This window comes from Temnothorax curvispinosus, unplaced genomic scaffold, assembly GCF_003070985.1.
Source record: "Temnothorax curvispinosus isolate PA1 unplaced genomic scaffold, ASM307098v1 QBEX01005990.1, whole genome shotgun sequence".
NCBI classification, from domain to species: domain Eukaryota; kingdom Metazoa; phylum Arthropoda; class Insecta; order Hymenoptera; family Formicidae; genus Temnothorax; species Temnothorax curvispinosus.
In genome coordinates, this window is record NW_020215770.1 from 1 (window position 1) to 15,054 (window position 15,054).

Consider the following 15,054-nt stretch of genomic DNA (forward strand, 5'->3'; position numbering starts at 1 on the left):
GCAGTGGTCTGACACGGTATGAGCATACCCTTGTATTTCTACCATGGTATAGTATAGGTATGTTGCACTAGTTCAGAAGTGCAGCGAAAACGAACAGACCTTATAGGTTGGGGCTTGAATGCTCACGTCTCACCGCATATTGCCGCATGGCGCATAGCAATTAGCGTTGATTGGAGGTTGGAGCAGAACATTTTATCGCGTGCATCTTTGCGCATTTGTACATTTTATATATGTATATTAATAAAAATAGAAGAAATACGGAATGTTTAAGACAAAAGCATTTCTCTGATAATATTTTCTTGACAATACCTTGCGTATTAGTAGAATAGAAGTATATATCAAATTTTGATTATATATATATCTTTGATAGTGATAAAACAAAAATGTTTGTGCTGGCGGAGTTGAAAGATACTGTTAGGATACCACCAAGTAGATTTCAATACAAATTGAATGACGTCGTTACTGACGAGTTAAATAGGAAACTCGCTAATAAAGTAAGTTATTTTTTATTAATTAAAATAAACTCGGTCCCATCAAGAAACTATTTTATATACTGTTATTATAGGTGTACAAGGATGTAGGTCTGTGCATCACGTTGCACGATATTACCAAAATCGAAGAGTCATACATTTTTCCAGGAGACGGAGCTTCTCACACAAAAGTGACATTTAGATTTATTGTGTTTCGCCCGTGGATAGAAGAAATATTAGTAGGAAAGATTCGTAGCTGCAGTCCTGAAGGTATACATGGTATGACATTCTAGTTATATAATTTAATTTTTCATCACACATGTTATTAATATTTACTTTTTATATCCAATATAAACGGCTTCGTCTCATTCTTTCTTTATGCAATATCTTAATTCTTTAATCATCTTATATAAAACCTCTAAGCATATATAGACATATGAGGTTTGGGATCGAATCTGGGGTCTGTCCACTATAAGTCGACCATTCTCATATGGAACCAAGTGTTATTTCGTCGCACATGTTATTAATATTTATGTTATGTTTTGTTTTGTGCAGTTACATTAGGATTTTTTGAAGATATAGTCATACCACCTCACAAGTTACAACACCCGTCACATTTTGACCAAATGGAACAAGCATGGGTTTGGATATACAAGGAAAAGGGAGAAACGCATAATCTGTTTATGGATGCTGGTACATGTTTTACATGCATGCAAGAATCATGTATTAATTTAAAAACGTAAATCATGAAATTAAAATACTAAATTTTAGGAGAAGTTATCCGATTCAGGGTAGTGAAGGAAATCTTTACGGAAGCACCTTTATCATCGGCACCTAATGCACCTCGCGACATAAGTGAGAAGCCAGAAGCCAATAACGTTGCGCCATATACCTTACACGTATGTTTACAAGTTTTTAATGTTATATTATTAATATGTTAGTTTTAATTTCAACAACTAATGGGACAATCACTTTATAGGGATCAATTGACGAACCTGGTTTGGGTTTAGTTACCTGGTGGCTAAAAGAATAATTTATCACATATATTACAATTCATTTTAAGCAAACTAGATTGTGTGATTAAAATACAAAAAAAAACTGGTCAATAAATTTTTATTTTTTATTTCACAGCACATTCCATTGTATTGTGTCATCATTGAACGTTCAATCCGTGAGCAATATCTCACAGTGTGACTCGGTTTTTCAATATAGCTTTGCCTGTATAGATATATTTACGTTCAGTTTTGATTGATAACAGAATTATATAGGTGTAGTTTGTACAATATATACAAAGTTATTATATGCCAAACATGTGACAATGCATAAAAATGATATTTGCATACGATTATTAGATTACTTTGAGAGATTATCTATAACTTAATTTAACAGAACATATATTCCAAAGCTATTGCTATAATCCAGAAGATACAACGTTTTGACAATTTATTATATAAATCTTTTGTATTAAAACGAAAGACGCATAATGCAATAATATATTGTGCAATTGATGTTTCTTAAATTTCAGACTTTTTAATAGCAAATCTGACTTCATTATATAGCATTAGCCACAACGAATGTTGGTGAAAAGTCTTAAATTTAAAAAATACTGATTGCATGATATATGTATGCTGCATAGCGTTTTTAAAATTTTTTGCGTCTTAAATGAATAGTGCAATTGTAAATTAAGAAAAAGTTTCTTTGGCATTCTATTGCTGTTGTCTTAATGCGCAACTCAGACGTAGCGCTCGTTTAAATTGATTAATATGATGCACTTATTTAATCATTAATAGCTTTTTTTTTTTCGATGTGTGTGTATGTGTACACACACCCACACCCACACACACACCCACACACACACAAAACATATATATCTATATATATACCAATGAAAGATGTAATACGACACATACATATCGACGTAATAAATTATTAAAATTATTATCCACTTGAAATCCGCGAAATATATCTAATTATGTGTTACATTAATACATACTTAGTTGGAAACCACAAAGAATACAGCTAGTAAAAAGTCTTAAATTTAGAAAACACTGATTGCACAGGGGTACATGAAGATAATATATGGATGACGATGTTACCGCGTTATCGTTATCTGCTACAGTTGTGGGCCATGATTTTCTGTCTATTGACACACGTATCAAACAAATAATACGAATCATGTATTCATGAATAGGTTGCTAGGTATAATATGACTTGGAATGTTACCTTCTTTCTGTGTAATTGATATCTGCTAAATACTTTCTTTCAAGCAACGTGTGAAGTGTGTTGCAGCAACTACAATCGCAAAGAATGGAACAATGCACATTTGATAGACGCATTTGGCGGAGACGATAATTGAGTAACAACAAGATGTAAACGTCATTCCTAAATTCACTATCCAAATATTTCTCGGCTGTTACGTCCGTCAAATGCGTTTGATGATGTAATCGTTCAAATGTATGCGAATTAATTAGAATTATATACAATATAAATTTAAAATTTATCACAGTTCTAACTGTTGAGTCTCTTGCCATATGTTTAGTCGGACTTTCTACATTATTAGGAGGCAAAAAGAAAGACTCACCGATCTCTCTTTTCTGATGCATTATCAATCTTTTCTAATTTACAATATACTGAATTCACTTCTGTACATAATCATTACATGCAAGAGTCTTCTTTCTGTTTTGTCTAATCGATATAGATACAATCGCGATCGTATATGCTAGTAACATGATTACATGTAGAATGATAGAATGAAAAAATACGAACGGAAGTGCATGGGACGTTAATGTATTAAAAATGTCTATGCATTATATTTAGGGCTAGTGTCCTCTTAGACCATTACATTAGAGGAAAATGTAGTGTTTCTTCATTATCTGGACGTCAGTTGCTTTTTATGCTGTGCTCCTATCAATTGTACTGCTTCCATCTTTCGTTCAAAATATTGCTTTCTGCGAACTTTCTCAATTAAAATCTGTGTTTCTCGTAGTTTAACTCTTTTTGTTTGACACATATATTTGCATATAAAGGAGTTTTGTCCGCAGATATTCTTATTTATTGTTTATTCGATGATTAGGCAACGTGGTAGATGTTCACGTAAATAGTCAAACAGTTCTCGTGACGTTCCTGGACAATTAGTTAGTTCTAACTCGTGTAAGTGTCGAAGCTGTATCAGACTAGATAAACCACTACTTGTGAGCAATGGACAACCTATATCAAAATAAATCTTATTTAATAGACATCCTATTAATATATGTAATTAAATTTACATAACTCTCTCAACTTCTCTTGCGCAAGTTAAATGTAGCAAGATTGTATAATTAATTAATATAAAAAATAATATATTGTATTATTTGTTAAAATGACACACTTTTCTTGTTGGTTATTTGAAATAATTTGACTTTATATTTCTATGTAGAAATTCTTTAAACTTCTATCTGTAGAGCTAATCTATAGAGATTCTGTAGAGTTTCTCTGATGAGGATGTAATTAAATAATAAACTTTATACTGTTTGTTACACAAAGTTTACAATATTTCATCACGTAAGAAAGATTGCGCAAAGTTATGATTTGTAAGTTAATATGTGATCTTACCTGCCACGGACAACACCTGTAGAGATCTCATGACGCATAAATGTTGAAGTCCGAAATCTCTAAGTTGTGAACACCATCTCAAAAACAAAGCATTCAACGAAACCATCGTGGAGATGTAACCGACCCCGATATCAGTAATGTGTACACACCTGTACAGTAATATGAAAAATATACAATGCAAAAGATGGACAGGGAAATGCATTATTATAAATTACACGAGTATGTTAAAAACACGAAATAACAGATAAAATGCGTACAGATTTATCATGATGTCATGACAAATAGTCTCTTGCTTAAAAGTAATTGCGCACGCAAATCTACTTATAATTCAAATTTCTTCTTACCTATCTAAAGTGAGTTCTTCTAAATTATTCAAATCACAGGCGATATATTCCAACGCTGCATCAGTAATCCTTGAGCACCAACTGAGATCTAAGGAACGAAGTCTTGGCAAGTTTTCCGCAATTAATTCAACGCCGTCATCTGTGACTTTACTGCATCCGGAAAGTGACAGTACAGTCAAATTGGGCAAGGAATGTACTGAAACAAAGAGACAGATGTATTAATTTTCGAATATCTCAAAATTACATACGGGAAAAATGTATAGCATTATTTAAAAAAAAAAAAACCATAAAAGAACACAAAAAAGATCTTTCGAATACAAATTTTGATATACAATATTTATTACATCATAATACATTATTATTATATTATTTGCTTTTTGGAATTAGTTATACTTAAGAAAGCATAAATTTGATTAATAGATTTAAGGTAAAATTTAAAGTTGATTTCTTGAAGCAAAAATTTAATTAGACATTTTTGTATTTACTCCTTACCACATTTTTAATTTTAATTATTTTATAAATTTAATTAATGTACATTAATGTCATGTATCAAAAACACATATAAATACTTGAAGTATAAAATTTGATTATTAACATAATCCTCTTTTGCAATGTTTTCTTTTAAATAAGGGATAAATTTGTCATTTGTGAAGTATATACACGCTTATTTTCTAGCACGCTCGCTATAACTTGAGTCTGAGCTATCGGTGACAGCTTGAAAGCTAAATAAAGCTATGTTCCGTAATTCTAAATTTAATCTCAAGCACGTATGCACCTGCCTTATAATTTTGGACTATCACTATATTATTATACATCTAATTAACTTTGTCATTAATAAAAGTCACAATTAAAATTTAAAATTAGCAAAAGGTGTTGGCCATGTTTTTTCGAGAATAATTTCATGATTTACTGTGTAATCATTATCGCTTGCTTTTAACCGAAAAATAAAACATTTCAACTTTAAGAATAAAGTTTTACCGTCTATTTCAATAGACGTTAATTTTATTTTGAATTTTAAATATAAAACAATATTTTTCAAAGAATATATGTACTTTTGTGTATTTTTATATTAAATTTCCTAAATTCACATTAATACATAGGATCGTTATATTGAATGTAAGAGAGAACTTGAGATGAAAAGAAATAAGTCTAATTGTAAGCGAATCATATCCAAAATGACAAAAATATGATAATGACTCTTACCAATATTTACTACGCCGTGATTTGTGAGCTCCCAGCAGGATTGCAGCTTCAAGATACTGAGTGCGCTGCTTTGTTTTGCACTGAAGTAACCGAGCGCAGCGTCAGTAACGTGATAAGCTTGCAAAGAGAACTCATAGAGACTCGGCAACAGTTGAGCCACGGCGCCGACGGCCTCATCGGCGACATTGATGCAATCCGATAAAGACAACGACACTATTCTCGGGGTAAGGCATGCCCACAGGCCGGCCTCTGTTATCTCATTGCAGCCGGCTAATTCAAGCTCGTACAAAGCCTAAAAATAATGGCAAATCGTAAATCAATTCGACACGAGTTGCATTGTGCAGTCATGCAACTCGAAATCTCCTTAACGAACTTTACGTTCTAGTTATCGAGCCTCGAGTCGCAAATTAAGTCTTGGCTGACACAGCATCTTTCGCCCGAGTAAAGTAGCGTTTTTTACTTCGAAATAAATCTGATTCAACTATTTTCGGAGCGTTATTCGTGAGGATTCGTGGGATCCATCGTGGGACATATCGAATAAGTAAAATTGTGGATATAATATAATAATTTATATTACATAAAAATTTATATATATATATATATATATAATTAGTCTTTCTTGAATCGATTATAATTTTTATACTAAATACGACAAGTTATTTAAATATTTATAGCAATAGAAAAATATCAGATTTGTTAAAAACAGTTAAAAACTTAAAAGAAAAAAGGATTTTCTCAAACACATTTCTTTTCTCATGTTAATTTACTCCAAATGAGAATGAAAATATTTTCCTTTGCTTACAATCTTTGTCTCTCTAATTGTCTAATTTCATTTATCGGCGTTCATTATATGCAAATTCGTATTTAGAGTATAGTAGCGTTATAGCGGTACAGTAGATAGGGAAAGATAAGCGTGTGGAATTTACCTGCAAATGATCCAAGAGCGCTTCGAGACCTCTGTCCGTTACCGCGCAGCATCGCAATGATAGAGAGTGCACGTATCGTTGTGCCAACGGGAAACCGCGGGTTAATTCCGGAATATCTTCGTCAGTCGCGCTTAGGAGAACTAACGAATCGAAACCTCTTCTCACTAAAGAAGCGTAAAGTCGGGTACGCGCGTTCGGTTGCATAGCGCGAGCCTCACGGCATCGCACCACCGGCACTAGTCCCGTCCAAAGACGCGGTCTCGCATAGAGAATATCTCTCCATCTCGTGCAAACCTGTGTGCAACGATAACGCGATGTAATTAAGTTGGATATAGTTATGCATTTGATTGAATGATGAAAAAGCTGATGTGACAAAAACAATGGTAGATATCTCGCACTATATCTGGTATTCTGCGAGAGAATATGAAAGTAAAGCGTTGCTATAACTACATATAAGAGTGAAACTATAAAAATAATAATAATAAAAAAAGCCATAGATTTTTTAATATGTATTTCAATCGTATATTGAAACAGAAAATTTTGTTTTATCCGTCACGCACCTGAGCCAAGATTCTTCTTTCCGTAGCGTTAAAGTAGAGAAAAAATCGCCCCAGGAAATTATCGTCCTGCATCAACTGTTCCCACGTAGTCGGTGGCGCGTAGCCACCGGTTCCTCCACTGGCCAAAGGAACGGCTATCTTCATCCTGTTTCTGGGTATCCTAGTTCTGCTCGGGGTGACGTTATTCAAGCGTTCCTTATTGTTGCCCGCTGGCACATTGTTGATGGTCTGTGTGGCACTTCGGCTGGGCTTCTCGGGTGTCGCGTTCACATTATTCGCGCTTTGCAAATTCATATAAGCAACGCTACCACTGCCTCCGCAGAAGACGTTCGTCACGCGCTCCATGACGCTAGTCTTGCCGCCCCCTGAAAAATTTTAGGTCAAGTTAGTCAGTTTCAACATTGTCCGTTCGCGCGTTAAAAATGTCGCAAGTTTGCTTGTCAGATAAAAATATATAGTAATCGGAACGGTGATTGGAAAAATTCAGGGTTCAAGTTTAAAGAAACGGGAGATCTTAAAGCCGTATATGGATTTGACTGATGAAAAATATGCAAAGCTATAAGAATTTATGAGAAAAGATGTATAAAATTAAAGAGCAGAAATATCAAAGGGGCGCAAGGACATCAATCAATTGTTGAATTTTATATAGAAATTAAATATTTAATAAATGTATAGACTTGGTACTTTTCTTTTTATAAATCTTATTACTTATATTTGTAAAACCCTAGGAGTTTGTTGAATTGAAAGAAACTGAGAATAGTGAGAATTCATGAAATTTAGAATCGTGAAAAGGAGAATCTATGGAATTTCGAATATTATGTAAGATGGCAAAGCGCATTAAGTAACTGTTAAAACACGAGAATATTTAAGTAACCAATTTCTTCTTTTTCAAGCACTTTGCTTGGCATACTTTTACTGCGAAATATACATTGCAGTGATGTAAAAATTCATCAGTCGAAGAGAATTCTCCGTCGACTTCTGAATCGATACTGTTAGCATAACTATTAGCATAATTCTACCGTAATTTTCTTTACGTTAGCGAAATCTGGCATGATAGATTACTCAAGGCGTATTCTTGTAAGTATTCTTGTTTTCTTTCCAAGTTGTATGTTCTATTTGGCTCGTGGTGCACCGCTACTTCCCGTTGCCGTTTATCTTGCAAATGATTTTTATTTTTAGCAACTGCAATGTACAAGCTTATCTTGTACGAATAGCGCGAAGATGAATTATAATGATACAATTATAATTACGCCAATATGTAATGGCGAAATTATACTTATGAGATTTTCCTAAGCATCTTTAACGTGTTTGTATTCACATTCGTGCGAGTTATATTCTGTATGTAATTATCGAATCAATTATTTAGGAACACATATAAAACGTCGTCGCCCTTATAATGTGTGTGTTAATAGCATAAACATTAAATGAGTAACAACGTAAATTGGACAAGTTTTCCATTTATTCTAAATGCGCAAACTACTCGAATAGGCTCAGTACATGACGTAGAAAGGAAAACTGAACTTATAAATACGCAAATTCAATTTTGAAGCAGATATTTAACTAAAAATTACTTTTCGAATCGATAATTAAAGTGGCCCATAATTATTTGGTTTTTTAAAAGGCTCTTTAATTAATGATAAGCGTCAACTTTAGTCGTTATACGCATCGATGGCCATGCAGATGCAGAGATTCTCGCGCGAGAAGCTTGCGCCTTTCCTTTTTCGCTGCTCCGAAACACCGAAACCCTCTAGTCAGGCTGATTGCGCATCTTTGCGATCTTGCCGTTCTGGGCAAGGTCTTGGTATTCTTGGTGTCTGTCTAGTCATAGATATTTAATATTGCCTATTTAGGCATCCATAAACGTAAACACGCTTGGCGCAAAGACGGCGCGTTTTTCAAGTTTGAACGCCGTCGAAAATGGCGATCAATCGATCGTGGTCTCGATCGTGGTCAATCGACGCGACGCGCAACGCGGCGGCCGCGGCGCGCGTTTTACCAAGGGAAAAACCGACGTGTGATGGTGCGAGTGTGATTCGTGTGAATCGGATCAGGGCGTTTAGCTTTGAATTCTTTGAACCGAGCTTTCATCCGATCCTCAAATCTGACTACGTGGATCAGTGGATAGGATTTTTTCACCGATCGAGGAAATCGAACCATCGGACGGCCGCGATTACGGTAAAGCGCGATGCTAAGTAAGTAAATAAAAAAATGGCTTGCAAAAGCGTTTCGTTACGTTACATACTCGAGTTCGCGCTCGGCATCGCCTCTATATTTTTGCGTGCACGAGGACGTCGAGGACGTGTACGTTGATCGATTCCGTTGCAGTTAAGATCGCGACGACGAAAGTCACGTAGCGGTGCCGTTTGACAAATTATGAAAAAAATATCGCGTGTAGGCCGTGTAGCAAGACCACAAGAGTGCGAGTTGCCGCGTACTTAGCGACTAGCGAGCGCCGAACGTTCGTAACGAACCGATAGATGAAATGAGGGAGGAATAAAGGAGCGAGAAACGAGATCCTATATCTATCCTCGCGATTACGTAACAGCAGAACCGGAAGCGGTCCGGGACGCCAATCGCCAAGCCGAGAGTGCCCAAGACGCCGAGCGAGAAAAATCGCGGCGGACCGCGGACGGCGGGCGTCTTGATCGGCACCGCGGCATTGTCATTTGTCGGCAACCCTTCGCCTCTAGCTTTTTATTTTCTATCGCCGTTCGGCCGTTCAAGCGGAAGATAATAAACTTGACACCGATCCGCGAGGGCGAACTCCCTTCCTACCCGCGCGCGAGGAAAAAAATCGAAGTCAACGCGGAGCGCACAATGCGTTACTACGAGCAGGAGGCGGGGGCGGGGGGCGGGAAGCGAGAGGAGGTGGCGTCGGCGTCGGCGATAGTAATATTAATTATTAATAATTAAGGAGATAAGGAGGCAAGGGAGATGGAGATGTGCAACGACGAAGACGAGGTGACGAGGACGAAAACGTTTCACCACCGACCATGATGCTTCGACGTCCGTAATCCCAGGCCGTTGATTCGTTTGGTCAGTTCGGCGCTGGCACGCTCGACGACGCCCTGTGCCGATATCGAAGACATGATATCCCGATGAGACACTCGACGGCTCTCGTCTCGTTCCGCACTTGCTGTCACGTCTCTCGGCATCCGTGGTCGAGCTTCGCAGACTTGGTAGTCAAGAGCAATACGATACGATCCGCGGGCGATGGAGTCGCGTCATATTCGACTCGACGACGACCGACGACGACGACGACGACGACCGGACGGTAGGAAACGAGTCCCCCTCGCGATTCGCGAATGAGGACGCCGGCGACGGCGGCACTTGTCGCTATCGCGACTGGTCGCGACGCGCTCTCGGGGGCTCGGGGCCCGGGGGATGATAGCGCACACGAAGGGATGATGGCAGCGAGCGTGCGCGCGCGCGCGCGCGAGCGCGCCCGCCCCCGCAATTCACGCTACTCTCTTCCTTCTATCTCTCAATGCGCGACGATTTCTCATAGCGATGGTCGCGGTGAGTCTTCTGCTACGATTTCACCTCGATTCGCCCTCAGAGAAAGAAGAGAGAAAAACGAAGCACTTGAGTCACCCGAGAATCAATAATCGCGATCACCACGGGATAACCGGGCTCCGCGTCCGCCACGTAATTCGCGGGACATCCGGCGCACGGCTGACATCGACGATGCCGACGATGCCGGGTCACTTCGTATCATCGATATTCGACGACACGAATGTCGTCGTGCGTGTCGTTTACGGACTAGTAGTGGCGAGCTGTGGCGAGCATGGCAAATGGCAAATGGCAAACGGCAAAAGTGAAGCTCGCGAGCGCGCTGCTGCCGAGCTCCGACTGCTCCGAGCTGCCGTTGCGGGTTGCGCGTTGCAGCGATTACGGCGGCAGCGGCGGCACACGTAAGGGTGGTTTGCGCGAGACTGAAACGACTGAATCGATATTCGCGTTGCTGAAGCTCAACTTGTCCGGCTGCCTCTTCCTCACCGTCCTCACCCCCACTTCGCGGTTGCCTTCCTGGCGGCGCGTGTGCCAACTGCCAACTGCTAGGCAGCTGAGGGCTGAGGCCGAGGCAGCTACTTACCGCTATTTACGCCTGCCGAGTGTCGATCACTCGAATGGCGAGATGTAACGTGCAACATTACGCTTCCCCTTCGAAATCTTTCGATTTACGTGTCTTGCTAATCAGGATTGATCGGAATCTTGTGAATCGAGTATCACATTTTCAACATATATTTTTATATGAAAATAAAGATTACGGATGTACATATTATGAGTTGAAACTTTATTCTCCGTATGGTTAAAGATTTTTTAATTTTACGCGATAATTTCTCTCTAGGTAAAAATAGAACAGCTTTAATTGATCGATTTTCTATTTTTCTAAACTTTAAATATTTTACTTATAACATCTCCGAGATACTTTAGTTTAGTTTAAATTTTGTATAGAATGTATACTTTCAACGATTCGAAATGTTTCACCGTCTTTCCATTTAAGATTTGATTTTATTTAATGTCATTTTAGTCATGTCGCCAAAGTAAGATATCGGTAAAATAGATAATAAAGATACTACGTGTAAAACGCGAGATCCAGCCACCGATTCAAATTTCCGAGGCACTTTATATCCGACGACGTCGATGACGTTCAAACGACGTAAATGTTATCTTCTTGCAGAATTGCGTTATTGGATGTTTCACCCACGCCCCGCGGCCCCCGCGCAAAGAGTAAATTTTCTTCTCAAGGGGATATATATAGGAATCGCAGTCGCGATATGACGTGGGAAATTTAACGAGGCGATTGATTAATGAGAAATTGTATAGTATTCATTTTAACATTTATACATCGTTGTATTGGATGTAATGTAATATCTCTGATCTTCGCAATATAAAAAAAGTTTCATGCTTACGCTATCTTGAGACCAGCAATGGAATTCTCTAGAAGCTTGAATAGAAGATAAAGACAAAAAGATCGATTAGAACGTATCGCGTTAACATTATAATATTGAAACACGCGCATCAATATTGACACCTTAAAATTACCTTCAAGTCCCAAACTACGAGTTGTCCGTCTAAACTGCTCGTGCTAAATTCACGATCGGATACCCGACGAATGCAGTTGATCGTGTTTTGATGCACGCTATCCAGAGCATTATCGTTCGTCTCGTTCCTCGCTTGTCGATCCAGCGACTGGAACTTTCGCATAGCGGATAATCCGGCAATCTCCTTTTTTTGCGTGTTGTCCAACTTTGAAACGAAATATATTTGTCCATTGTCATCTATGGAGTACAACATTGGCATACAGCTATGCCCCTACGAGATAGAGAAAGAGTCACCGATAAATATTTTCAACGATCAATATATCTCGGGTTAAATATGATCTCAAGGGTCGTATCGCTCTCTTACAGCGGCAACAATGTTATTAGAACCTATCCAAATGCAACTTAAAAACGGTAAATGCTCTGTATACAGTCTCATAACTGCGTTTCCTTTAGTAGCATCAGCGACACATATAGACGAGTTGTGCGCCACCCAACAGATTTTATTGCCACATGGGCTGAACGCTACCAAATGTATCCAGCCACCTAAACAGCAGCAATGACGTAAAAGTAACGATATAAAATTCACGTCTCTGCGATGAATAATTTTATATTTGTACATTAGACACATTTCAAACGATATAAATAATAATCAATATACATATATAATGGAATAAAAGCTGATCAAGTTGTACAGTACAGTTTTACCTCCATTGGGCGTATTAGGAAACTCCGCCAACAACGTTCCTAAGGTATTACTCTGTCCCCAAGGACTAGTACCAGGAGCATCCTCCATATCACTGATAAATGCGCTGAAGACCCGGACCTTGTAGTCCGTCGACCCAGCGACCAGAACCTTGTTGTCTGGGTGCCAGTCGACGGTGGTTACCGTAGATCTCAACGGACGCTTAATATGTTTACATAACCACCAATTATTCTCTGATACAAAGTAACAAACAGCTATAACTCGTCCTCCAGAGCCCACGGCAAATTTATTTTCTGCAATGGTAGTACAGAGCTTTGTATAGAGCGGTAGCAAGTTTGGAGTAAATTTTTTTTTTCAACGTACATACAACGTACCTAGAGGAGACCATTTTACACAAGTAGCGGCTCGATTTATTCGCAAGAGAACCCAAGCGGGATCCCACTTGCCGTCCTCTTTCTGAGTCCATACATAGGCATTCTTGTCGGCGGAACAGGTGACTATGCGATTAGTCTTTGGCGCCCAGTCGATTCCCATGACAGCCATATGATGTTCCTCCAAAGTCTCCAGCAACTTCCATCCAGACGAAGTACGTTTGTGCACTTGGATCTCATTGTTGTTGGGGCATATGGCAACCTCTGCATTGCGAAAAACGGCTCGATTATCTTATGCTTTTTCTAATTAAATCCAACATGAAAGTCTAGCGATACAGCGTATAGCGTTAGAGGGGAAAAGGTGGTCTTCCGTACCAGTTTTATCTCTGTTCCATGCGTGACAGCTGATGGCATCGACCCCCAAGTTGTAAACCTCCGTCATTTCGCGCTTGCTACTTGTGAAAGAAGACGTTTCAGGTCTCAGGTCTCAGGACGATCGCGTGGATGCGCGCTCGAGACCGAGAAGCTCGACAACGGCGAGGCCGAGCCAAATGGGACGTCGGCTGTCGACAGGGCAGTGGCGATGAATCAGCGGACACTCGAGGCGAGCGCGGGCTCGGCGGGCTCGACGGGCGCGGTCGCCGATTAAACTTTACGGAACGAGGCGTTCCGTTCAAGCGATCGGTGATGTGTACCGGCAACGCACACGGAAATTCGCGGACTCTGGTCAGTCTACACGAATTTCCCCGGCCTCTCCTGACGGTCGCAAAACACGCCCCTCTGCACACCGAAATTGACAGTTCATCCGTAGATAGCGGGTTATCTATCTCCTTTTTGAGGTTATGTCCTCCCGGATATACGTATGTCCTACAGACGCGCCGTGCGCCGTGCGCGGTGCGCCGCACCGTTCGCGGGCGTTCGGTATAATTCGGTATCCGGCTTTTTATTTCTCGCGCTGCTAACGATCTCTGTCGAGCGTCACCCGAAACAAAAAGCTAGAGAATTTGCAAATATTTGCATTGATAACTTTGTAACCGTACCAATCTGTCTTTAGCCTTTACACAGTTGGTAATCCTACTACTGTGTATGACGTGTATGTGTGTCTGTGTGTCTGTGTGTTCCTTGAGCGAAACGAATAAATTTATAAAAAGAGAAGAAATTGTAATCAAATTTTGTAAGAACGTACGTTGCGATAGATCGGGTAGATCATGAAGAGTTATACTTACTGAAATTCTCAGCAATTTCATTCAAAAAGGTAAGATACAGAGATAAACATTTTGACCTGTCTAAGAATTCAACAAATCATGGAGCACTCTACTTCAATCACAGCAATTTTTACATTAATTAAATGTAAATAATAACTTCGCATTTTTTAAATTACTTTTTGCGCTTTTATTAGACACCTATATTGTACAAATATAGGTATAATAGGTATAATATATACAAAATATATTATATATAAATATAATCGCAAAGAAAATTTAAGTGTCGTTATCAATAGAGAGCCAGCCAGCCGGCTTATAGGCCCTTATCATCTGCGTTCGATTACGTAGCCTATATTTGCCATTTCGGCGGTTGAAGCTTGTCGCGGCGCGGGCGCGGCTATTTCTCCTAAATCCTAATAGCAGTAATTATATAAACAACTAGCCAACTGCAGTTACGTGCATGCATGTGTGCGACGTGCGATTGCAAGAAATTTATTTTTGTGGCGCAAACCGCGCGCGCTATTGCTGTGTCGCAAAGCACAAAGCCAAAATGCGCCCTCGTTTAATCCGTCTCAGCCATTCTATCGACGTGCCTTGCGTTTCATATAAGCTATAAGGTCGCGTAATGAAATA

The 15,054-nt window shown here is 39.1% G+C and overlaps 3 protein-coding genes across 5 annotated transcripts; 1 reads left to right on the forward strand and 2 right to left on the reverse strand.

The window, feature by feature from the left end:
• Nucleotides 1–108: 108 nt before the first annotated feature.
• On the forward strand, nucleotides 109–1,603 carry LOC112455298 (DNA-directed RNA polymerase III subunit RPC8). 3 transcript variants are annotated; one of them, XM_025017114.1, is made up of 6 exons: nucleotides 109–176; nucleotides 371–494; nucleotides 566–749; nucleotides 1,026–1,163; nucleotides 1,242–1,369; nucleotides 1,450–1,603. In XM_025017114.1, exons 2-6 carry the CDS (start codon nucleotides 384–386, stop codon nucleotides 1,501–1,503), a joined length of 615 nt encoding a protein of 204 aa, XP_024872882.1. In that variant the 5' UTR covers nucleotides 109–176; nucleotides 371–383; the 3' UTR covers nucleotides 1,504–1,603. The 3 variants fall into 3 exon arrangements, with proteins under 3 accessions (XP_024872882.1, XP_024872884.1, XP_024872883.1); XM_025017115.1 differs by having other exon boundaries at nucleotides 162–228; XM_025017116.1 differs by having other exon boundaries at nucleotides 136–494; nucleotides 566–740.
• Nucleotides 1,577–10,657, reverse strand: LOC112455297 (F-box/LRR-repeat protein 16). Its single transcript, XM_025017113.1, has 7 exons — nucleotides 10,087–10,657; nucleotides 7,095–7,459; nucleotides 6,535–6,828; nucleotides 5,609–5,900; nucleotides 4,406–4,601; nucleotides 4,062–4,210; nucleotides 1,577–3,677 (listed from the first exon to the last, which is right to left on the reverse strand). The coding sequence occupies exons 1-7, from the start codon at nucleotides 10,247–10,249 to the stop codon at nucleotides 3,529–3,531; spliced, it is 1,608 nt and encodes a 535-aa protein (XP_024872881.1). The 5' UTR covers nucleotides 10,250–10,657; the 3' UTR covers nucleotides 1,577–3,528.
• Nucleotides 10,658–11,905: 1,248 nt separating this feature from the next.
• On the reverse strand, nucleotides 11,906–14,085 carry LOC112455296 (actin-related protein 2/3 complex subunit 1A). Its single transcript, XM_025017112.1, has 6 exons — nucleotides 13,592–14,085; nucleotides 13,220–13,480; nucleotides 12,848–13,138; nucleotides 12,507–12,685; nucleotides 12,144–12,413; nucleotides 11,906–12,045 (listed from the first exon to the last, which is right to left on the reverse strand). The coding sequence occupies exons 1-6, from the start codon at nucleotides 13,656–13,658 to the stop codon at nucleotides 12,007–12,009; spliced, it is 1,107 nt and encodes a 368-aa protein (XP_024872880.1). The 5' UTR covers nucleotides 13,659–14,085; the 3' UTR covers nucleotides 11,906–12,006.
• Between the last annotated feature and the right edge of the window lie 969 nt (nucleotides 14,086–15,054).